Raw genomic sequence first — 25,676 nt, forward strand, 5'->3', positions numbered from 1 at the left:
GGGAGGATTAAGTGAGATAATAGGTCTATAAGAAGTCCCCAGAACAGTGCCTGACACACAAGAGGTGATGTAGAAATAGCGGCTATTATTATCATGCCTGCTGTTGGGTGTGCAGTGGAGGTGGGAAGAAGCCCCCAGGACACTTCACACAGGAGGGAAATTGAGTCCACGGGTGGGTATAGAACTCAAGGGCGGGGCACCTGGCTGGCTCAGTCAGTTGAGCATCCAACTCCTAATTTTGGCTCAGGTCATGATCTCGGGCCCCACATTGGTTGGGCTCTCCGCTCAGCATGGAGTCCGCTCGTCCCTCCTCCTCTGTTTCTCCCCGCCTCGACCAACTCTCTTTTTCTCAGTAAATAAATAAATAAAATATTCAAATAAAATGAACCCAGAGGGAATGGTCTGTGGCAGAAAGAAGAGAGGTGTGTGCTAGGAAGTCATCTGCAGGTGCTGGTCTTAGTCACTGCTTGGTTGTTCGGGGGCCCTGGGGTCCAAGGTATTGGTTGACAGTGGGGGTGGGGATGGGAGGGGAGGGAACACTTACATCTTCCTGACACTGGGTGGAGAAGGTGAAAGATAAGATTAAAGCACTTGGGTGTACAGGAAGTGGCAGGCCTGAGGTACCTGAAGATTCTTAGAAGGGGCCATAGATTGAACCGTAGGAGGCACCAACGAACTATGGACTCCAGAAGATACCTGGTGGTCCTAGATCCACCCCAATCAAAATTACTTCACATCTGCCTCCTCACCCTGGGAAGGTGAGGCTCTGTCCTTCTAGCCAGTGACCTCTCATGGTGCACACACCTCTACCTTCCTCCATCTTGGTTCTAGCAAAGACTGGAAAGTCTTCTTTATCCCCCACTGCTACCCTTTGCTTTGACACCTAAGTCCAAAAATTATGATTCTTTTGGGGCCCAATGCCAGCTCCGTTTGATCAAGCTTGGGAGGTCAGATTTGAAATACCCACAATTTTCAAGTGTCTCTCATTTTTTGAAGTCTTCTCCCAAACTGAGTTGCCATGAGGTTCCCTGGGGTTTGGACCTTCTTCCTGAGTAGGGTGTCCTGGGAACCCATCTGGAGGAGGTAGAGCTCTGGGGCATCCCAGTTTGATGGTGACACGAAGACATGATGCCTCTTGCTGTATTCTACCCCACATACACACAGTGAAGGGACAGGAATGCCCAGATAGCAAATACTGGTTGGCTAAGTCTCAGAGGTGTCCCCGAGTGGGAGAGTCCAGGTGGTTACTCTGTGTTCCTCATTTTGCTCTCAATGTCCAGCCATATCAGGAGCAGGTGGTGGGAGAAAAGCCTTCTTGGGAGGCAAGTTGTAAAAGGCCTGAGGCTCCTACACTTGTATTTGGCCCTGAGCATCTGTCTCCATCACCCACTGCTTCCGGGGGCTAAGAGAGGGGCGGCCCTTCTGGGCAGTCCTAGTCAGGCTGCTCCCAGCATGTCCCATGGGCCTTGCCTAGCACAGGAAGAAGCGGAGAAGCATGAACAAGCTGCTTCAGTGGATGAGAGCTGGCCTTGGGCAGGATGAACCCGGGAGCTCAGTGTGCCTGGTCTCCTGTCTCACCTCCAAGGCTACCCTTCCTGGCTTAGGCCTCAGTTTCCCTTTCTGGTAGATTCGAAGAGCCTGAGCATCTCTGCCTTCCTGGAACTCGGGGTCTGTGAGTTCTAATCCTCAGTCCCTCCGTTGCTGTGAGGCGAGCTCCCATACTTTCCTGGACCTCAGTGTCTACACATTTCATGGAAAAACTGGAGTGGGAGAGGCAGGGAGAAATCAGTCCCGAGCCTGCTCCCTTGAGGCAGGATGGAGAAAGCCTCCAGGGAGAACTGCTTGGCGGAGGTGGGCAGTAGAGCAAGGGACTGAGGGAAGGGGAGGATCCAGACGGTGCCCAGACCAGGACAGAGAGGAGGAGGACAAAGCTGGGGAAAGTGATTCCAGGAAACGGGGTGCCAGCCTTCCTCCAAAGGGCAGCCCGGGGGGACGGTCCCATCAGAGGGCTGTCCTGGGGGGTCGCTGGAGGAGGGTGAGTGCGTGGAGGAGCCAACACCCCAGTTCAAAGGAAAGGCAGGAAACAACCCTAGGCAAAAGAAAAAGGAAACCTCTGGGCTCTGGCAGCAGCGGGTGCTGGGCGCGGCTGGGTGGGGCGGCTGGCGGAGGAGAAGAAGGCCTGGCTCTGAGCAGAGTTGGCCCCCAGCCCACCCCCTGCTCAACACGCCTTCCCGCGTGCCATGGGCTCTCAACCTTGATGGCCCCACGGGAGCCGCAGTCCGCTTCCCGACTGCCCCGTGCCCACCAGGCCAAGGGACGGACGGGACCCGGGACCCGGGACCCGGGACCGGGCGCTGTGTGGGGAGGCCCTGCCCCGGAGGCAGGGGAGCTCCGGCTGTGGTCTCCAGTCTCCGCCCCAGTGGCTAGGGGCTGTGCGTCTTTGAACTAGTCACTTAACCTCTCCACAGTTCGCTTCTTCATCTTGAACCTGGAAGCGGGAACAGTATTTACTCCGAAGGGGAGGGGGCAGCTCATGAGACAAAGCGGAGCACGGTGTCTTTCCTGTTCAGACCCACTTCCAAATGGTGACGATTTTTATGGCTTTTCTCCATCTTTTCACCTGCAAATGATCTGCTGAGGCCCAGAAAGAGAAGAACAGAGCCACTTGGGATAGGGTGGGGACATAAGGTGCCTGTGTGATCTTCTAGAGCCCCCCCAGATCACCTGCCCACCTGCCTCCCTCGCTCCCTCCTTCCATACTAATAACGCCCCCTCCTGCTGCCCTTCAGGGACTTGGGCCTTTCACGGAGCCCAGTCAGCTCCTGAGCTCCCAGCCCCCGGGAGGATGGAGGAAGCGATCCTCCCCACTCGTGAGGAGATGAGCCCTGGCCTGACACCTGGCGCAAGACTTCCCCAGAGGCGAAGTCGAGGCTTTCAAGTCACTCCTGTCTGCAGAGTCCAGCTTCTCCCCAGAAGCGGGAGTTCTGTGGAACTAGAGCCTTCTCTGGTACAGCCTGAGGAAAAGAAGGTGTTGGGGCGGGGGGCACTGGGATTTCTGCCTGGTGACATGCCCTTAGGGGCCCATAAGGATTCTCCTCTGAGTCCATCCCTAACAGGCTGTGTGACCTTGGGCTAGTAACTCACTCCATTGGGTGCCAGGCCAAGGCAAGGAGTCCCACTGGGGATTTGGGAAGGTATAAGAGACGGGGGTGGGGGAGAAATTTCCAATTCTCTTTTTTCATGTGGGTAATGATGCCAAACTGAAACGGGCTCATTGACTCAGGGGCTTTCAGGGTTGCGGGAGCCCCTTTGTGCTAACTAGTTCCTTGCTAAAAAAAAGGGGGTGGTCTCCAATTTCTAATGACAATTCAGGTCTTTCCTACCGCCCTTCAGACATGGGAGAACAGGTCTCAGGAGAAGAAAAACACCCAAGAGGCCAAACTTGGGCAGGGAGCAGAGTTATTTTGGAAGCAGCGAAAGGACATGGGGGGAGGGTAGCGGGTAGGGCTCAGGGGTTGGCACTGCGCCCCCCGGAGCCATGCCAGAGCAGGCCACGGGCGGGCTGGCAGCGGGCAGGTGGGGGCTGGGCCCGGCTCCTCCGAGACAGGGCACCTCCAGAGCCGCCGAGGTGTCGTCTGGGAGCTAAGAAGGAAGCTAAGTCCTCTGGGGCTAAGAAGGAAGGCCTGTATCTTAACTCTCCTCAGCCCTGGGGCATCGGGGCTTCCTCTGATGAATCGTGTGAGATACAAAATCTAAGGCTGGGGCCAGGGAAGCACCTCACGCCCAGTTTCCTACCTTTCCTGTCTGCTCTCGTGCACGGTGGGGATGCCTTCCGAGTGGACATTTTCATTCCCGGGACTGTAGGTTTTCTTCAAGGAAGAAACCAGATTGTCAAGAAGGTCATCCTTGGGGCCCAACAGACATACCCAGGAAAAGGCCATTGCGAGGGCCTCCCTGCCTTAACCTGCAGTGGGTACTAGCTGGCAGTGACTCCATTTGGGTAACTCTCCTCACATCCTCTCACAGAAACCCCGGGGGAGGGGGACTGGTGTTATCCCCATCCTATGGATGAGGAAACTGAGGTTTTTAGATATTAAGGGTCTGACCTGAGGCCGCCAGCCAGTAGCCGGATTTCACCCCAATCACTGCCACTCAGGGGGGTCAGAACTGGGGATTTGGAGCTCTGAGCGAATGGGTGAGACTCTGGGCACGTTAAACCCCCAGGCAGAGCAGTCCCTTAAAGTCTGTTTCCAGTTTCTTGTCTTTCTCGAGAAGTGTCAATGGTTTCATATCTATCCCATCAGCCAGCAGGGTCTCTGGGAGCTCCTCCGTGGGGGTGGCTTAAAGGGATGGTGCTGGGTCTCTTTGAGGCAGTCAGGATGCGGAGGGGGATGTCAGAGGAGACAGGAAGAGTTGGCTCACCATACCAGATGGTCATGGGGAGTGGCCAGCAATAAGGACAGGAGCACTTTGAGGACAGGGAGGACCGTGCTGGTCAGGGGAGACCCTGTCCTGAGTTCTGAAGGACCAGGGGATTCAGACAGGGAGCAGACAGGGAAGGCCCTCCAGGAGAAGGGAAAGCAGGAGTCTTGAACACAGAGCACACTGGGGCTCTGTTCCTTCCTCACCACAGACTTTCCGTCTCACTCCTCGCGGCAGGATATGCCAGAGCAGGCTCTCGGCCTTTTTCACCTCAGGCCACACGTTTAAAAAATAAAAACGGATTCAAGGTGTTTAGCAGCTGGGAAAAATCAGCTAGGCTGCTCCCAGCCAAAGGCATCTAGCCAACCCCGGCAGCATCCGGACCCCCAGGGCCTGAGACCCACTCTCTCTCTCCCTCTCTATCTCTATCTCCCAGCCACACCTGGAAGCAGTCTTTCAGAGGAAGAGGCTCGAATTTGCAGCCTGACTGCACAGGTTCAGATCTCAACTCCAGCACTAACTCGCTGGATGGCCCTCCCGGATTCTTTACCTCTCGGAGCCTCTACTGCCTTAGCTTCGAAATGGCCATAAGAATATCAAGCTCTTTGAAGGACATTTGCAATTTGGCAAGCGTGCTTGGCACCTGGCACATGCCCGATCCTCGGGAGCTATGGTCATTACTAACCCTGGTCTTCCTTGGAAAGAGAAGACTTGCAAGGAGAAACTGAGGCAGACACAAAGAGGCCCGGCGTCTTACCGATGCAAGTCGGCCAGTCTAGGGCTGAGCTGGGAGTGAACCCAGAGGGTTGGATCTAGAACACAGCTCTCATCCTCATCCATTTGTGCCTCTGTCCCCTCCTCTTTGCCCTTGGAGGCACTGGAGGAGGTGGGGGTGTCCCTGAGAGTGTCCAGACAGGCAGATGGGAGGACGGTGTTGAGTGCCTTTCATTGCACTCGTGTTAGGGATTTGGACATGGTCCCTAGGCCCAAAGCCAAGGCAGATGGACTACTGAAGGGGGAAGAGGGGAGGAGTGGTGGTGCAAAGAAGGTGCCATCACCATTCCCATCTACCACCCCAGCCCCGTGCATTGCCAGAGTCACCGCAGGGCAGGGAGGAGGTGCTTGCTCTGGTGTCCCACGGAGGATCAAGACTGTCTGAGCTTCCACCTTCCACCTTCCTGTGTGATTGGCTAGTTTGAATGGTCCCCCGACCTGAGTCACCACTCACTCCTGGGAAACAGGCCAACCCAGCAGCCACTAAGGGGCTTTTAACACCTCCTGTAGGAAGGAAGCCTTCCCTTAGGTTGACCCAGACTAAGGATTCTTTCCCCCAAGTCCCGGGGTCTGTCCCAATTTACTTCATGTTCCTTGGCATATGGGATCATGCCATTCAGTGGGGATAGCTCTTGGGGTAGAGTGTGTTTAACCCCAGGTTCAAGGGCAGTTGCTGTAAGGCGCTGTTAGCATCCTGATAACACCTCTCCCCCCAGCTCATGCAGCGCTCTCCCCTTCCCCTTTGTTAATGGTCAGCGATCATGCCACTTAAACTCCCGAGCTGTGTGGGGACAAACATCCGTTTGAGAGCACCGTGCTGAAGCCTTTCTCGTGTGTCCACCGTCATGGACCGGCACCGTCCCATCCTTCCTCCCCGTCTGAGACGGGGAGGGGGTCACCCGGTGCAGGGGGACAGCCAAGGTTAGAGGTAAGCTTGGGCATTCCAAAGCCCATGCTCTTTCCTCTGTCCCCGGGGGTTCGGAGAGGGAGAGAAGACAAGCACCCAAAGAACGGTGACACTTTGCGGAGAGTGTGACGTGCACCAGGCAGCTCTAGATGAGGAATGGCGGGAGGGCGGGTGCTTGGAGGAAGGAGAGCTCATGCTAACTGATGCCACCAATGCAGAAACCCCTGGAGAGGCAGTTGTGCAAGGGAAAAACTATGGGAGTGGGTGCTAGAAGCTCTAGATGGACACTCACTTGCAAAACAGAATCTCATCTCTCCCGGATGACATGGTTGTGTTATGCAAGGTCCCGCGTGGATGAATGCTTTAGCACATAGAGGATGCTATTTCCATTACCCCCTGCTGCCCCGCTGCTGCAGAAATACCAAGTAGGACTGCATACCCATGTCTGTTGAGGGGGTGTGTGTGTCCACCTGTCTGTCCACCGGCCTCATCAGAGTCAGACTGGGGTCAGGAGGGGTGCCTCTCTGCATTAGAAGTCAAAGCTCTCAGGGGAAAGGCCAGAACTAAGGCTTCAGACTGGGAGCTTCCTGAAGGCAGGATCTGTGCTCTGGGTTCCGTTCTTCTTAGGACCTCATTAGACGCCCCCCTCCAACTTCAAACACATGGGCACGTGTGTGTACACACACACACACACACACACACACACACACACACACACACACACTTACCAGCCTCTGCCTGCAGGGGGCACTCTGAACAGGGCCATCAACACCAGAGGACTATGCATTCAGTCTTTCTCCCTCCCCCTCAGCTCCAGATCTGGGGCAGCCCAAGGGTGGGGGTGTCTGAGGAAGGGGAAGTGGATCGAGTGTCCAGGGATTGTGAAGGTTGAGGCAGGAAGGGGCCGTAAACTAATCCCCTTGCCTTTGTGGTGGACAGAGCCGATTAGGAGGCTGGGAGGAGAGAAGAAAGGAAGGGGACTATTGTCTAGGACAAAAGCAAGAGAGAACAAGAATTGGGACAGGGCCTGGGCTCCCGCCCTCATCTACCTGGGGGCAGATCCGGGAGAGCCCCGAGCCGGGAGCCAGCTCGCTTCTCAGCCGGGACTGGACCCCAGCTCTCCCGGCACGGTGACCAGCTTCTGCCCTTGTGAACTGGGTGACTTGGGTTCACCCCTTAGACCTCCTTCACAGACGTGCCACCTCTGCCTCCATGCGGGCTCTGTGCTTGGGTGAATGCTGTCTGCTCTTGCCATCTGACAATTCTCATCACTTTTTTTTTTAATTTTTATTTTTTATAAACATATAATGTATTATATATTTATAAACATATAATGTATTATATAGCCCCAGGGGTACAGGTCTGTGAATCGCCAGGTTTACACACTTCACAGCACTCACCATAGCACATACCCTCCCCAATGTCCATAACCCCACCCCCCTCTCCCAACCCCCGCTCCCCCCAGTAACCCTCAGTTTGTTTTGTGAGATTAAGAGTCACTTATGGTTTGTCTCCCTCCCAATCCCATCTTGTTTCATTTATTCTTCTCCTACCCCCTTAACCCCCCCACATTGCATCTCCACTTCCTCATATCAGGGAGATCATATGATAGTTGTCTTTCTCCGATTGACTTACTTTGTTAAGCATGATACCCTCTAGTTCCATCCACGTTGTCGCAAATGGCAAGATTTCATTTCTTTTGATGGCTGCATAGTATTCCATTGTGTATATATACCACATCTTCTTTATCCATGCATCAGTTGATGGACATCTCGGTTCTTTCCATAGTTTGGCTATTATGGACATCACCACTTTTAAACAAGCGGCCTCACATTTTTGTTTTGCTCTGGGTCTTGTAAATTGCCCGGCTCTTCACCTCTCTGAGCCTTGTAGTTCTGGTTTGTAGAATGAGGAAACCTCTTGACCGGCCTCCCATCTCCCATTTCGAGTGGTCACAGATTCAAACGAGACCCTTTTCTGTGCTCTGTCCTCAGATTCCTAACATGGCAGTTACGTGGCTTCTGTTCTTACAGTTCTGCTAGAGGGGGACAAGGGCAGCCATGGATGGGAGGAGGGGTCTCCTGAGAGATGGCAGAGGGTAGAAGAGGCAGCTTGTGTCCAGATGCGCCTGGTGTGGCCCTGGGGCTAGAAGGGACACTGGTATCACTGGGCTGGGGGCGCTCCTTGGCCTAAGCATAACATCCGGAGGGGACAAGGGTCATGGGGTGCGCTGTGCCAAGGTGAGGCATGGGACACACCTGAATCTTAGAGTAACTCTGGGGGGCAAGGTCTTTGCTTGAATGGGAGGGCCTCTGTGTGAGTGGTGTTGCATTTCAGTTTTCCCGAGAACAGCAGAGCGGTTAAGTGCACGAGCTCTGGAGCTGCCCCTCCAGGGCTCTGATCCTGGCTGGGCCTTTCATCAATCTTTGGGGAAGGACTTACTCTTTGGTGCCTTAATTTCCTCACCTGGAAATGACAGGGACCATAATGAGAGCCCCCTCCCAGGGCTGTTGCGAGGGCTGAATGAGTTAATATATAGAAAAGGCTTAGAACAGTGTCTGACGCATGGTAACCTTGATGGCTGTTAACTATTATTATTCATTCATTTACTCAACTGATTGACTTTTACGGAGCATATACTCCCTCAGAGGCACAGCTGTGCTTGGCACGTTGTCTTATACCAACAGTTTTCTTCTACATAACAGCCACAGTTGGCTGGTCCAGGCTGGGAGACAAAGATTTCGTGCCCTGTGCAAGCCCCCTCCCAAGATCTTTCCACCCACCTGCAGAAACCTGCTAGCTCTTCTCTTCCACTCTCTAGCTACCATGCAGGGAGGGGCTGCTCATTCTGGAAGAATGGGGAGAGAGGAACGTCAGTAGGTCCCCTCCTCCAATTCTGTCGGAGACTCCGTGGGCACAGGGCCCACCCGAGCTGGAGGTCTGCTCTCTGTTCAGGGGAACAGGAACCAGGAGACCCTGGGCTAGAATTCTGTCTTTGCCACCAACGTGCTGAGGACCTTTGGGCAAGTTTTCTGATCTCTCTGGGCCTGTCTCCTGGGCTGGCAGTTCCTGATCCCAGGATATTATAAAGATAAATGATCGTGTATAAATGGAGAAGGAGAGGGAAGAGAAGGAGCATGAGCGAGGCCATGTTGAGACGGGATTGAGGGAGGTGTCAGGATCCCCAGAGATTTGCGATTTCACTCAGTGAGACTTGAGATTCCGGGGGCTGGGACAAGGCACGGCCATCACCAGCACCTCCAGGGCTGCGTGCCCGGCCAGAACAAGGCCCCCCATTAACTATGTGCAGCCAGCGGAAAGAGGAATGCCCACCCCCCCCGCCAGCCGACGCCACGCCAACCCTCGCTTCATTGCTGGCTCCCCTGATCTGAATGCAGAAGCCCAGGGTGCCGCCTCCCCCTCTGCCTGCCCTGCCTCTACCTGCCAGAAAGTATTAGCCTCATCCTCCAGATTGGCATGGGGGTGCAGAGGCACCATGCTGCGGGGCCCGGGGGACCTGCTGGGGGTGGGGCTTGGGGTCAGGAAATACCTGGGCTAACCCCTAGAACCCTGGTGTGTCCGGCACTGATGGACAACCCGGGAGCCCGTAGGGGGCAGGGGGTAAAGAGTATAGCAAAGGGGAAAGTTTTGGAGACTCAGAAGCTTGCCCTGGGGGCCCTCCTGAGGTTTGGTCCTAACCCAAGCTAGAACCCCCCGCACAGGCAGACCAAGTCCTTCACCCCCCACCACCACTTGCTTTAGCGTGGCCCTTCAAAATGTGATCCCTGGGAAGTTCTTCCTGGTGTCCTGCATCCTTCCTGTTGTAATATCCCTGAGTTTCCTTCCTGTTCTGGTCAGAGGGGAGTGAGCCAGCAGCTACCCCTGCTTCGTTAGCCTCAAACACACGGGGGGGGGGGCGGGGGGGCGTGTACTGGGTTTCACTTCACTTGCTCCAAGATGAAGTGAACCAACCTTACGGAGGCAGGCTCAGACGCAGGAGGCAGAGATGGGGTGCAGTGCCCAGGGATCCTGGAGGGGTTCCCGAGTGTCTCTGTCCACCCCTCCACAGGGGCACTGGATAGCCCTGCAGCTTCCTGCCCCACAACCCCCTAGGGCTGCCACCAGCCCGCTCACCATGCGGGAAGGGCGCAGAGTTGGTGAGTAGAGCAAGGGCCAGATTTCAACCTCTGCTTGGCTTTGTCCATGTCGGGCCACAACTGGACATCTCTGTGAGTCAGTCTGTTCAATACTTAGCAAAAAAGTGATTGGAAAACTATTTATGAGGGGTTGCTTGAAGAAGATTTATTCTATCTAGTCCTTTGGATCTCCCAAAGCCTTTTCACTCCAGGTATGGGCTGCAGACCAGCAGTGTCGGCCCTGGGGACTGTTAAAGTGTGCAGAAGCTCAGGCCCCACCCCAGGCCTACTGAGTCAGAATGTGCATTTCTTTTCTTTTTTTTTTTTTAAGATTTTATTTATTTATTTGACAGACAAAGATCACAAGTAGGCAGAGAGGCAGGTAGACAGAGAGGAGGAAGCAGGCTCCCTGCTGAGCAGAGATCCTGATGCGGGGCTCCATCCCAGGACCCTGGGATCATGACCTGAGCCAAAGGTAGAGGCCCTAACCCACTGAGCCACCCAGGCACCCCAGAACGTGCATTTCAGAGTGTGCCATGCACTGCCCCAAAGCTTATCCTTGCAATAAGTCAGACCATGAGCCGAGTCTCTGGCCAGCCACTTCCCCTCCCCCCCATACCCTCCCACCCAGAATTGCTTTAATCTCATTTATACTTAGGTGATGCCCCATTGATTTACATCTAGGACACTAAGAAAGAGCCCTGTGGACATCACTGTGAGTTTACTGCAAGGATGTGGTTAAGAAATGGGTTCAGACAAGAAGCCTGCAGCTCTGGGGGCCAGTCTTCAGGGGAAGGCAGGAGAAGCATCAGCTTGATTTCAGATACAAGGGGCTGACCGAGATGTCTCTTCTTCAGGAAAGCCTTCCCTAATCTCTCAGCCCTGGGAGAGGGTTCCCCTCTGTGTGCCTGCTCGACCCCAGGGCTCATCCCCTGGGGTTCTACCCTCTGGTTACTTGTCTGTTTCCCAAACTAGGCTGGGAAGCCTAGGAATGCAGGGCTCCAGCCACCGATGCACCCTGGTATCCTTGGTGCTGGCCCCAAACTCTTGCACAGGGGTGCTCCAAAGTGTTGGTGGAATGAGTGAGGAAAAGAACGAAAGGAAGAATACAGTAGGGAATGGCCAGAGGCAGGAGGCACAGAGCAGGAACCAGCTTCGGTCAAAACACATGTGCTCACCTGAGAGTGAGTGCCGGGATGCTGGGAGGGAGCATCTCCGTCTCCAGACTTGGTGGTGGCCCTCACCTGGCCGCGCCCTGGGCCGGAGGTGTGGCATCCAACCCAGACAGCTGCGGTGAGCCCGGAGCCATGCTGGGGAGCCTCTTAAGCTGCCAGTTTGCCAGCTCGTGGCCAGGCTTGGGTTTCATTAGAGTAAGACATCTGTTCTAGAAACCCTTCTACTTAGAAGCTTTTGACTTTCCTATCCATTCCTTTTACTGCTTTTTCTTTTAAAGGACACTTCTTTTGAAAATTTCCATTTAGTTTCCAAACAAGCTGAGACGAACAAAGGTATGTGCTTGCCTCTAGGCTTGGATGGAGAAAGGGCTCCAGCGACTTGAGGCTCCTGGTTTCTCAGTCTGCATTGAGTGTCTGGGTCTTGCCTGAGCTCTGAAGGTCCACAATGAATGAGTCCTGTGGTCTGTGCTAAGAGAGATCTAAGGCTTGTGGGTCAGAAGGTTACCATCTTGTAAGTGCTTGGATGAGGACAGGCACAGGCTGGTCGTGGGTGTACTCAGGAGGCAGAGGGCAGCAGTGGGGAGGAGTGGGTCCCCCCATGGAATCCTGCGGCAGTCTGGGGTGCTGAGGCCAATGGCCAGGGAACTCTGGGAAGGATGTCTGAGAACACCAAAGCCTTTGGCCAGGCCAACAGATGTCAGTAAGTGTTTCTTGAGCACCTACTACATGCAAGAGCCTGGTGCAATGTCCTGGGGGTACAGAGATGAATGAGATGATATTGAGTCATGGATTGAACTTCCGATTTCAATTCAATGAGGTGAAAAGTTGGGAAGTATTGGCAAGATGCCATGGGAATCTAGAAGGAGCCCTTAGTCAGGGTTAGAGCCAGAACCCTTAGCCAGCTTGAGGTTCATGGAAGATTATTGGAATGAATCTCTCTTTTTTTTAAATTAACTTTTTATTTGAGAATAATATACATCACTGAAAAGACTACCTATTGCCAGCTACATTTCTACAAGTTGTGTACACTGACATCATCAGCACCAGACTAAGAAACAGAATGTCTGCATCTTCCTAGAAATTCTCCACGCACCATGCCTTCTTCTAGGTACTACCTCCCACCCGCCCACCCCCCACAAGGGTAACCACTCTCATGATTTCTAACAACATAGGTACATTTTGCCTTTGTTTTGCACTTTATATAAATGGGGTGCTATTTTATGTATGGCTTCTTTCCCTCGCTGTGTTGAAGTTTATGTCCATACTACGCCCTTGAGGACAGCTGTGGCTCACTCTCGCTCATTGCTGTGCAGACTCACTTCAGGAGAACACAGTATAGTCTATCCATTCTACTGCTGACGAGCCTTTGACACGTCCCAGTTTGGGGGCTTTGTGGGTAGTACCAACATGGGGAGTTTTGTACGTTTGGTGAGCGTCTGGGTGTGCTTTTGTTGGTTATACATCCAGGAGTGCAATTGCTGGGTCATAGATCTGGGGGAGTCTCCAGGGGGAGAATGAGTTTCCTAGCTGAATGTGGGATGGCTCATCAGCGTGGTCTGATCATCTCAGGTCGGGGGGCCAGTGGCAGAGGGTAAGGAGAGGGCCGGGGCAGGGGGAGTCTGCCACAGGGCCTCAAGGACCCTCAGTATGCTGAGACCCATCGGACTACTTACTGTATACTTTTCCGTGGCTCCTATTACGAAGTAGCGTGAACTGGGTGACTTAAAACAACAGGAATTGATTCTCTGGAGAATTGTGCTGGAGGCCACAATCCAAAATCAAGATGGCAGCAGGGCTCCACTCAATACAGAGGCTCTAGGGAAGAATCCACCATGCATCTCTTCTAGCTTGTGGCCACGTCACTCCAATCTCTGCCTCTGTCTCCACATCACTTTCTTCTCTGTGTATGTCTCATAAGGGCACTTGTCATTGGACTTAGGGCCCATTCAGATAAACCAAGACGCTCTCCTCATTTCAAGATCCTTCTCTTAATTATAACCGCAATGACTCTTGTCTTAAGTATGGTCATATTCACAATGTCCAGAGATTAAAATGTAGACTTATCTTTTTTTTAATTAACATGTAATGTATTATTTGCCCCAGGGATACAGGTATGTATCAGATGGGCCCTCCCTGTCTGTATACACGGGCACACATATGCTTCCTCCAGTGCTCAGCGAGGCTCGGCACGCAAGGGCACTCGAAACAGGGAACTGAGGCTGAAGGCACCATTCCAGGAGGTGCCTCTGCCTGGCCCAGCCCAGGCCACTCTGCCCACTGGCAGTCCAGTGACCAGCCTTTCTCTATGTCCCTCTCCCCCAGACACCTTGTCCCAGGGCTTCTGTGGCAGTCCTGGTTACACACACACACACACACACTCCACAGGGAGGAGGGAGGAGCCTGGGAGAAGGGGCAGGAGCCCAGCCCTTTGCTCTTCCTTGGAGGAGGCCTGGGAGACAGGAATGCCTTTGGCTGGGGGACCCTGGCCAGAGATCAGAAGATCAAAGGATGCGAAGATCAGGGCTGGGGCAGGTGGCACTCACTTGGAAGCAGCAGAGAGAAGTGGCAGCTGGTGCCTCCTAAGGGCAGGGCTGACCCAGAACGCCCTCCCCTCCCTTCTCTTCCCCTCCCCTCTGCCTCCCTACCCCATTTCCGTTGTGACCCTACTGTGCTGCTTCTCCAGGAGGGGCTCTAGGGGTTGAATGCAGAGGAGGGGAGGGATGTTAACTGGCATTCACGCCACTTGGGAGGCCTAGCCACGACCCCCGACACACAAGAATTGTCCCATGTAACCCTCACAATTCCTGTAAGAGGAACCATTACATAACCTGTTTGAGATGCAGAAACTAAAGCCCAAAGAGGAAAGGTAACTTGCCCAATGTCAAACAACTGGTAAGTAGTGGGGCCAAGATACAAACTCTGGGCAGTCTGACACCTGAGCCTACAAGCTACGACACCCTAACAGAAGGCCCAGAACTCTGTACAGCCCAACTGCAGCATGAGGAAGTGAGGCTAGACTTCAGGAAGAACTTCTCGCTGGGCAGGGATGTTAGATCTAGATCTTGCATCTAGTTTGTACGAATCTGATGAACGCGATAGGTAGGGAGTTAGGGAAGGGGGTAGGTCATTGGGGCACCAGCCAGAGGGTGGAATGGAGCCAGTGGGAGGACTGGAGAAATTTGTCAGAGAGAAGACAGGAGTCTCTGGAGCACCAGTCATTGGGGACCTCAGCAGCCTGCCGACATGGGTGTGGCAGGACCTCCCCGAGGCCGAGAGGCATGCGCAGGTGGGATTGGAGGAGGGGAGCTGAGTTCTGGAAAGTTCCACTGGTTCCCAGGAGCCCCTGAGAGCAGGACTCAGAACCTGACAATGATGAGATGGGTGGGGCTTCCCCCCCCCCCCAAGGCCCTAATTCCCCTGCATTGTTCCCGGAGATGCAAATGACCCACTGCCTCCCTGGCTTCCAGGCCCTTCAGCCCCAGGGCCAGCCTCACAACTGCTGGTGCCCTCAGGGACCGAGCTGCCAAGCTGCCGCCTGCTCCAGGGCGTCCAGCTCCCCTCTTCGCTCCGGTGTGCAGCTGGGTTCAACAGAGTGAGCTGGCAGGCCTTTGACTCTGCTGCTTATTAACTGTGAGGTAGCTCAGTATTTACCAGCCTCCGTTTCTTCACTTAAAATGGAAATAAATAATGCTTCACTCCCCGGCTTGATAAAAGCATCAAGTTAAATGATACCAAGGATGCACCAGGACTCTATGAACTGTGACAAACATTCAAATGGAGGGGAACTGGAGAGGCAGAGGGCTGGGTTGGACACGATTTGGGACTTTGGCATCAGAGGGACCTTGGTTTTGCTGAGTCTCCTCTGTAAAATGGGTCTGTAAAGCCTTTGTAAAGCAGTGTCTGCCTCAGCAAAAGAAGCTTTTATTACATGCTCTGAACTTCCAGCTTTTGCTCTTTCCCACTGGATTCAGGTAGAAGCCGGGACAAGGTCCAAGTGTGAAAACCTTTTTGCTGGGGGTCTGGGTGCTGCCCCTGGCTGGGGTCGGAGTAAGTGGCAATCGGGGGCTCCCTCATGTGTTTGTTCATGGAGATAAGTGGAGTTGCTGGGTGGGGAAGGGGAAGGGATCCTGATGTGAGAGGAAACCTTCCATCTGGAAGGTGGGGGTAGGAGGTATGTGACTCTGAATACAGGGGTGTTTCTTCCGTTTTCCACCCAGACACACCCTGTCCCTTTATCCAGTGCAATAAAGGCTAAAGGCAGCAGGACCAGGAGCCTCAGCTAAACAAACAGGGCTCCCGGCTGTGGTCTGTGCACAAAGTGGGCCCCACCTGCAGCTCTCCCTCGGCCCTAGTCCTTCCCACCTGTGCCCCCTCAGCTCCCCACCCCACCCAGCCCCTCAGGGATTTCCCCAGTCCATGGAGAGACACATAGTTCTTCCCCTTGGGGAGGTTTCTCCCAATGGGACAGCACCGTCCTCTCTGAGGTGCTTCAAGTCTGAGAGGACAGCCAGTTCACACCCATTTACGACTCCATGCACAGAAACCGTGCCCTTCTAGGTGGAGTTAGAGGTGGGAATGAAGGCTGGAAAAGATGCTGGCAGGTCAGGGGAGACCAGAGCTTGATGAGGTGGCCCTGTGACACTCAAGCCTCTCGGTCCCAGCACTTGTCACTCAGGCTTGTAATTGTCCACTCTTGTTAATGTCCCCACTGGACTGGGTTCCTTGAGGGGAGGGATCATACATTATTGGACTTTGTAGCTTCACCACCTAGCAAGCCCAGTGCCTCGTATATAGTGGGTGCTCAGCAAATGTTGGTTGAATGACACATGGCTGGATAAATAAATGTGTGGATGAAGACTGGAGGCTTCCTATAGGAGGAGGCACTTGAGCTGGGTCTCAGTGAATGGTGGAGGCAGGCAGAGGTGCTTGCGGGTCGTACTGGTTGCTTATTTACTCTGTGCCAGGCACTGGCTGAGCACTTTACCAGTGGGGAAACTGAGGCAGAGAGAGATGAAGTAATTTGCTTAAAATCACACAGCTGGTAAGTGGCAGAACTGGGAAGCAAACACAGGTTCACCTCCAGAGGCTGTTACTGGTGCTGTCCAACGTCCCTGTGATGAAGGACGTGCTCTAGATCTGCGCTGTCCATTGTGGTAGCCACTAGCCACGTGCAGCTATTGATCCTTGAACTGTGCCTAGTGGAGTTGAGGAACTCAATTTTTAATTGGACTTCATTTTAGTGAACTTAAATTGAAATAGTCGTACATGGGTGATGGCTACTGCACTGGACCGTGGAGGTCTATGCTGTCTCTCAGGAGAAAGAGAGGAGAGAAGGGAGTCCAGAGCCCATCCTCCCCAGCTTCCAGAGGCTCTGTCCCTTCATGTTCATGGGCTGTTCTCAGACCACCCTGCCTGGGCCTAAAACACCTGGGTCCCTTTCAAGTTCTCCACCTGTGGGTGGCATGGCTTGGCCGTGAGGGAGAAGCACATGCATACACATATTATGCAATCCCTGGGCCATGCTTCACTCATGAGGGCCTTCGCCTGGCTCTGGGCATGGATGAGAGTCCGCTCCCGCCGGCCCAACTCTTGACCGTCCAGTGCAAGTTCTCTGAGGGTCGTGACTAATTGCCTGGCGTGGAAGGAGCACATGCACCTGACCTGTTGTAACTCTTCTGACAGGAATTCAGGGACACTGGGGGCTACCCCAGCTTAGCCACTCTGCTGCACAGAGCCAGAGATGTCCCTTAGCCTGGGATGAGCCTGACTCCCTCACAAAGGGGTTCCCCTGCAGAATTGAGGGTCAGAGCCCAGCCCAGAACTCCAACTCTAGCCCCAGTGCCTGTCCCCGTCTTTGCTCTGCCCAGGCACCCACACCTTTGACATGCTATTGCTGTCAGATTTCCCCCTCCTTTGTTCAACAAGAAGAAGGCAGAGCCATAGAGTTTGGTCTGAGGTTGGTTCTGATCGCCCCAAAACGCGTTTTCCCAGATCTAGCATCTTTGGATGGGAGGGACCTCTCCTGGGCCTCTTCCCTTCTTGGCCTTCTTTCTCTGCCATCAGAACTTGAGACCCACGCCACACAGATGAAGTATCATGGTACCCAGAAGTGACTTTCCCTGACTTCTGTGGTCTTTTAACCCAGGGCTTAAAAAACAAGCAAACAAACAAACAAAAAACCAAAAAAACCTTGTACTTTTCTTTCACCTGACTTATAAGAATGTCTCTTTCCCTCACCCTCCCTGCCCTGCCTTAATAAATTGGATCACCTGATGGGGAGTGCCTCAGTGGCTCAGTGGATGAAGCCGCTGCCTTTGGCTCGGGTCATGATCTCGGGGTCCTGGGATCGAGTCCCGCATCGGGCTCTCTGCTCAGCAGGGAGCCTTCTTCCCTCTCTCTCTCTCTCTCTGCCTGCCTCTCTGTCTACTGTGATCTCTCTCTGTCAAATAAATAAATAAAATCTTTATAAATAAATAAATAAATAAATAAATAAATAAATAAATAATAAATTGGATCACCTGAGAATGCTCTGAGTGTCCTGGCTCTCCCTGGTTCTCTTCCTTGTGCAAGCCTCAGATCTGGGGAGCAAATACTGGGGATTTTCTTTACCCTTACAAATGAACCCCAAGTCTAGGGAGCCATGCCCATCCCGGCCACCCCTCCAGCTTCTTGTATGCTGTCCGCTAAGTCCCTCCATTCTACACCCTCCTGTGCCTCCAGGCAGGCTGGAAAACTTGCTTGTTATAAACAGGGGAGCTGGGACATAAAACAATGAAGCAACAGTACTTGTATTGAAAACTACAGCATTGTTCTCAAGTAAAACTTTGTGCAAAGCCTAAGAGAATGTGTCCTCGCTGCCTTGTGAAGACAGATACATTTTATCCTGATTGCAGTACTCTCCCTTGTTTGGAAATCTGGGAAAATTGCAGAAACCCAAGAGAACTTTGTGTTAACTAGCGTGTTTAGAATCTCAAAGAAGAGAGCTGGTACCACGTCATCTCTGATAAAGTCGTGCCACCTATAGGGGAATCAGCTGGGCAAGGGGAAACTGCTTTAGAAAACCCAAGATCAATGTGGTGGGGTGGCAAGAGCATTGCCCTGGGGTTTAGGAGACCTCATTCTCACTGCCATCAACTTGCTATGTGACGTTAGATCACTTTGTCCGGCTTTGGATCTGTTTCCTTGTTTGTAAACTGATTGAGTGCAAGAAGAGGAAAGCACCTTTCCTTCAGGGGTGTTTGGAAATGCCTGGGGTGTTTTGGATGGTCACAACAACGAGGAAATGCTACCAGCACCAAGGAGCAAGCTCAGGGTTGCTAACAGCCCTGCGGTGAATGGCCAGCCCCGTCCACTGTGCTGACGAGCCCCCTCCCCCCACTGCGTAACATGGGGTGTTCTCTGGGTGCTTTCCACTCCGAACTCAGTTCTGTAAGCTACTCATGTCTCATAAACATCCCACCCTCGTTTCTGTCCCAGGAAGTCATGCTGGTTTACCCTTTCCCCCTTCTGAACCTCTGTTTTAGTCTTGAGTCTAGACACACAGCTCAGAACTTAATTGGGATCGTGGTTGAGGGAGTCACTTGTAAACCACAAAGCAGAATACATATGTGGGTTTTCGTTGCTACTCTGTGAGTAAACAATCCTTCCCCAGCAACACTATAAACTCTTGGAGGGCCCAGACCCTTCCCTGGGCTTTGTCTCCCTTCTAGGATGCCTAGCCCTATGCTAGGCACACTGCAGCCAGTCAGGAAAGAATGATCTGTAGGGATTGTGGGTCAGGGGAGAACCTTGGTATTGGCTTCATTGAACCAGCTTCCCTGATTCCAGATTCCACATTCTTTCCCCTTTCCCCTGTCACCTGCCTCTCTTGTTGACCGAGGAATTCAGCAAGTGTTTCCTGAGTGCCAGATGGTTCCTGGAGCAGCCAGCCTATCTACTGGCCCTTTTCAGTGGGAGGGACTTCCCCATCCCCCTCACTGGACAATTTCTATCCTGGCTCATCCTGTTCCCGGTCAACCCCGAAGCTGTCTCCCATCATAGCAGGAAACACGCCAGGCCTGGCCTGGCCCTTGTGAGGAAGGGATGTTGTGGTAGCACATTAGGCCCTAACCAGAGACTGTTGCCCTCAGAGGAAAAGTCCAAAAAGAAACCTGAAGGTTCACGATAGGTGCTTCAAGGGATCCTTCAGAGGATGACCTCACTTTTACCTTCTCTAGACGATGCTAGATGGAGAGATGAGTGAACATTGTTATCAACAGGCCCCGTGGGTTGTGCACCAGACTGGAACTAAGCACTGACTAGGTTTTTTACGGAGGTTTACGCTCTTAACATATCATTGGGAGAAACTCAAATTAGACAACAGGAAGAACTTCCTAGGAGCAAGATTGTCAGCCGCAGGAAGAGAAGCGAAGGAAGGCAGGATCATTGATCTCCAGTAATACATTCATTTGCATGTCTATTGCACAACCCTATTTGCCAGGTATCCCGCCAGGATTGGAGGATACAGAGAGGTCTAAGATGAAGTCCTCACCTTGAACTCATAGTCGTATGGGTCATTACATACTAATCATTATAATTTAGTTAGATGAGTATAATATTAATAAGATCTATTAAGCACTATGTTTGTTTTACACTTAGTAACTCGTGTAATTATTGCTACAACTAGCGTGAGGTAAGTACTGTTATTATCATCCCTATTTTACAGATGGGAAAATGGAGGCTTAATATCAAGTGGCATGACCAGAGTCATGCAGCTAATTAGCCTTGTGCTGGTGTAATAACGAAGGTGGGTACAGCACTAGATACATAGCAGGAGCTCAGCCATCATCGCGAGGGAGCGTGTACAGAATATTGTAGGTACCCAGAGGACACTACACCAGCTCTGTCTCCAGGGGCTGGGCAGGGCCGCGTGGAGGAGGTGACCTTGGGGCGTCAGGCCTAGGGACAGGGGCTTATCTCTTACTCACTCTAACTGCCCTTCACCTGGCTGCAGAGATGGGCAATCTTGGCTCGAGGTGGAGACAGTGTTGAAGGGACCCTGTTTCCCGGGCTTCTCCAGCCAGGTGGGGACAGTCCTCCCAGACCTGTCCCAGCAGAGCCCAGGGGATACGCTTTTCTCTGTTGCTTCTCCCAAAGGAAAAATGCAAACAGAACAACTTCACCAGCACCCTTGGGTATCAGCCAGATTGCCAGGGGTAGGGTCCCCTATTGCCTCACCCCCCTCCAGTTTCGGGTCTTGCTGCTGTCTGTCCCCTTAGTTCCCCAGCATCCTCCCTCTTATCAAACCCTGTTCCTCGTTTCCATGGTGACACTACTGCCTCACCCAGCTTCCTTGGGTGGTCTGGTTGCCTCACAGGGTAAAACTCTGAGAACATTTTCCTAATGTGCAGCCAGAAACTTCCACTTCCTGTGCCCAGGGCTGCCCCTCTCTTCACTCACCTCCCTCCCCTCCCTCCCCTCCTGCCAGCCTCGCCCCACTGACACTCTCCCGCCCCCCCCCCCACCAACCCATGGTTGTGTCCAGCTAGAAGAATATATAGTCCCTCTGAGTCCTGCAAGAAAACTTCAGAATGGGGTTGCAACCCATCCCCTCGATCCCCCGCAGTTTGATTGAGAGAAGCAATTTGCAGGGCTCAGTGCGACATGAAAATGTGGTGCCTCCTGTTCAGAATTTGTTAAGGATTTCAAATCGACAACAGCAGAACCTGAACAAAGCCGGACCCTTCTGAGTGTGTGTGTGCGTGCGTGTGTGTGTAAAGACACCGGTCCCTTCTGAGTGTGTGTGTGCGCGTGTGTGTATAACTACACCGGTCAGCTCTCATGCCCAGGAAGTTGGTCAGGAAGTTGGTCAGGCGTCCTGTAGTGCGTGCGCGCGTGCGTGTGCGTGGCTACGAGCGCGTGCATGTGAATACGCATCCATGCGCATGTGTGTATTCACAGTGGCCACGGAGCAATCACAGAGGAGGATTTGTTTCAGTTCAGGCATGTTGTATCTAATTCAGCCACAAGTTGGACCCGCAGACAGGGTCACTGAGGGACCTGTGCCCCTTCCTGGGGCCAGGAGATAGGCCGGAGAGGAGCCCTGAAGCCAAGAGAAGGAACCCGGCTCGCCAGAGGTCACACAGCCAGAAAAGGTTTCTAGCCCCAGGAGTGAGACTTGGGTGAGGCTGTTTGTTTCTCCCAAAGAATTTCTATCTTCTAACATGTGATACTCTGAGAACGTTTTAACAGTACGCTAGTCCAGTGTGCACATTCTAGATCTGCACATGTCCTCACACATGGCACATGCATGCCCAGCACCCTACAAGACAGGCACACCCAAGAGCTTGTAGACCCCAATACAGGCCTCCTCTACCTTTAGATACCGACAAGTTCATACAGCCAAGCAGATGTGACCACAAGCAAACCCCAGCATCCTCCCCTGCCGCCCAGGATTGGATGCCCTCTTCTTTGTCTTGAGTCCAAGCATGGCCGGAGTGTGCTCTCTGGCTTGCACAAGGACAACTGACCTCGCCCCCCCGCACCCCCCGAGGGAAGTACTGTCTCAGAACCTCCACTTTCCAGGATGATCCCTGTGTTCAGAGTGCCTGCATGCGGCTCCCCCCCCCCCCCCCCCCCGCCTGCCCGAGACTGCCCAGGCGCACCTCTCCCCCAAGCAGGGCCTGGTGCCTCTTGCCAGGGCCCTCCGCTGTTCCCAGGGCCTGTGGCATCAGCTTGGAGGATCTCAGCTCTGAAACCTGCCCCGCACCTCCCTCTCTCAGCTCTACGCATTCCTCTTCCTCTCCCTTTTCTGGGCATGAGCCCTACCCCTTGCCTTTTTTGAGAGAGCCAGGTCTGAATGGGGCTCCCCACCCCCAGCATTGGAAATCCACCCTCCGGTGCCCCTCCTTACCGAGCCCTGCAGCTGGGCTGTGTGTTGTCTTGGGCAGGATGTGGGGGCGGGCTGGGGGGTCCAGGCCCCCTCCTCCCCAGGGGAGAACAATGAGGCCGCTAGTTAGGGTGGGGGGGCGGGGGGGGAGTGGGGTGGGGGCATGGAGCCACATCAGAGCCTCTGAGGTGCGGCCCCTGGAGGGACAGCTGAGTGATGAGGTCTGAGTCACATGCCCCGTGTGCTCCTTGAACTCCCGCTGCCGTTCCTGTGGAGACACGTTCAGAAATGCACAGGGTAAATATTTAGAGGTAATCGTTTTTGGGGCACCTTGTGCCTCCCTGCCTGGCTGAGAATGAGCCAGGCCCAGGACTCAAAGGGGAGGAGTCCAGTCAGACGCAGGTTCTGTGGGCCTTGACATTCCTTCCCCTACCACGGTTCTGTGCACCCCCACGTCTTCACCTCTCCACGGGAAGCCCAGGCCAGTGGGGCCTAGATACGTCCTGAGAACCAAACTCTGACATAAAATCCATCAGCGAACTCTCTTGGTTCTGCTCCTTAAACCATGACCATCAGCACACCAGCCACCTCCACCCCCGCTTCTGCCTAGCCCTCTTCTGGATGGGATAGGCCCAGGGATGGCCCTCCTGTCCCCACATGGAGCAGAGAGGGAGCTGTGGACAAGAAGCATCCCTGAGTTCAGCAGGCCAGTTCCTTGGCTCTTCTCTGAAAGGAATGTCTTCCTTCTTTAGAGGACATGGTGTCCAGAGTCTAAGCTTTATCAAAGATAAAACATTTGAGACTAAACAGTCTTTTTATAGATTGGAACTGGGCTCCCAAGCACACATTTCCCCATCATCTCTAGCCTGCCTTTCTGAGCGTCTACATAAAGCACACTCATTTCTTGGAGGAAAAGGGAGACACTCAGGTTTGACAGCAAAAGTGCATTCGTAAGGAAGGGAGAAAGCTGCAGGCCGGCCTGGGGGTGGTGCCCAGCCATCTGGTGGTCTGGTTTGGACCTACCTCTGTACCCCTCAGGGAGGGGGCTGACAGAGGCAGGAAGCAGCTTTTAAGAGTTTGAAATAGGATGGAACCCAAATGTGTGAGACGCACACACTTGAAATCTTGAGACGCCATTGCTCACCCAGACACAGGCAGAGAAGGAAATGCTAGCACAGTATGTGACCAAGCAGTGAAAGCCCCAACTCCTGCCCACTGAGCTCCCGCGCCTGTTGGGCTAGGACACTTGCGCACAGGTCACCGAGGGGCGGGTGGCAGGAAGAAAGCAAATACCGTGTATCCTATTTGTTAGGCATTCTGTAAGCACTGGCTCGCTTATAAAGCTTTTAGGAGTTTGGTGTTATTCATCCCATTTTTATGGATGAGGATACTGACAATCACAGTGGTTAAAATCCCAAGGTCTGATAAGTGAGTAGAAGACAGAGTTGACCTCAGGGCCTTTTGACTCCAAAGCCCAATGTTTTTTCCTTTTTGTTTTCTTGAATGTGAAATGGAGAGGACATAGGAATCTACCTTGGGGGTGTTGTGAGAATTACATGGAATTATTTGGTTAAAGATTAGCCAGTGACTGACACAGTAGGCCTTGTAAGTGTCAACTGTTAATATTGTGGTTCTTTTGTGTTGAGGTATCTTTAGAGGACAGTGACCAGGCAAACCACCCACTGGGTCTCTCACGGGATATGGGAAGGTTGGAATGATCCAAAGTAGGAGTCCTTGGAGGAATCAGGATGTGCATCTAGAAGCTAGTCATTTTGGGGGACATGCTGGAGGTCCTCTGGTAGCAGGAGTGTACGGGAGGAAAGCCAACAGGAAAGCGACTGGCAGAGAACATGGAGGGCAGCGAAATCCCACTGGCTCTGGGATTGAGTAATAGGATGATCCCACGTGGCTGTTGCAGGGATGGGCACACCAGTGCATGGATATGCACAAACTGGCTCCACAGAGCATAATGGCAGTAATCTCTAGGCTTCAGATTCCCCTTTGGTAAAAAGAATGCGTGAGGCATCACTTGTATTAAGTGACCCCTCCCCTCATGCTCTGAAACTCGGCGGATGAGTCTCTAGCTTCTCCCATTATATGGATGTCAGCCTCCTTCATAGTCCTAACCACAGTCGTTCTTGGGGGAGTCTGGCTGAGGGAGGAGGAAGGCAGAGGGCCAAGTTGGAAACCATGGAGGGAATGCACACAGATGGACCTGGAAGGCCTGACTCCCAGCCCAGTGCTCACTCTTAGAGACTGCACCTGCTCCTGCCAGGCTGGCTTTGGAATTCGATGGCACGGCGTGTATGTGTGTGGGGTGTGCTGCGGGAACGGCTGGAGCTCTCTGTGGGTGTCAGGACCTGGATAGCACGGGTTGGGCCTAATGGGCGGCTCACAGCTCCCTTCCCGTTTTCTCTCCATGCAGAGACCTGAGCATGAACAACCTCACAGAGCTGCAGCCTGGCCTCTTCCACCACCTGCGCTTCCTGGAGGAGCTGTGAGTAGATGCTTCATGGGATTCAGGGGCGAAGCTGCGGGACCACTGATAGCTGTAGGAGCTAGGGCTCCCCCAAAAGAGTGCTGGAACTCAAAGGGAAGGGAGTGGGAAGCTGTTCTTGCTGGTACCCTACTAGCCAGCTGTGAATCCCAGGTGCTGTGTGGGACCACATGGTATAGGACTCTGAAATCTGGCTCTTGGTCCTCCCTGAGGCCAGCTCTTACCTACAGCTTCCCCTCTGTCAATGGTGGCTTCTCTTCCTGGGGGTCATCTTTGACCTGCTCCCATCCCTGTGTCCAGCTACCAGCCACCCCCCGACCCCCGTCCCGGTGTTTCTTTCTCTGCGGCGTCTCTTACCTCCACGCCTTGCCTCCCTATTCCCACTGCACCAGCCTCCTCTCAAATATACTCTCCATCGTCGGGAGCATCTCCCCAGCTCAAGAACCTTCTCTGGGTCCCCAGTGCCCAAAAGACCCACTTCTTCTTCTTCTTCTTCTTCTTCTTTTTTTTTTTTTAAATATTTTATTTATTTATTTGACAGTGAGAGAGGCAACACAAGCAGGCACTGGGCAGGGAGCCCAGTGCGGGGGCTCGATCCCAGGACCCTGGGACCATGACCGGAGCCAAAGGCAGAGGCTTAGCAACTGAGCACCAAAAGATTCACTCTTAAGGCCTCTCCCAGCCTGGCCTAAACCTACCTGGTCAGCTTTGCCCCACTGAGGCCAGTCACGTTTACTATCCTGGTTTCTCCTCCTGCATTTGAGCCAGAGACTTCCCCTCCAACCAAGTGTCCATCTTTTCAGGCACAAACCATTCCTCTATCACTGATGAATACATAGGCCCGCTACTACCTCCACCAAGTCCTCCCCGGTTAATGCCTTCCCATAATGGCTGTTGC

The 25,676-nt window shown here is 53.3% G+C and overlaps 1 protein-coding gene across 3 annotated transcripts in view; it reads left to right on the plus strand.

Annotated features, from left to right (window-relative positions):
- Window positions 1–25,676, plus strand: part of LGR6 (leucine rich repeat containing G protein-coupled receptor 6) — a 120,220-nt gene that overhangs the window by 2,573 nt on the left and 91,971 nt on the right. For all 3 annotated transcript variants that reach the window (XM_082702012.1, XM_082702014.1, XM_082702013.1), the window contains exon 2: window positions 24,707–24,778. In XM_082702012.1, coding sequence (XP_082558138.1) covers window positions 24,707–24,778 — 72 coding nt within the window. The remainder of the gene's footprint in view (window positions 1–24,706; window positions 24,779–25,676) is intronic.

The sequence above is a fragment of the Mustela nivalis genome (assembly GCF_964662115.1).
Source record: "Mustela nivalis genome assembly, chromosome: 16".
Taxonomy (NCBI): domain Eukaryota; kingdom Metazoa; phylum Chordata; class Mammalia; order Carnivora; family Mustelidae; genus Mustela; species Mustela nivalis.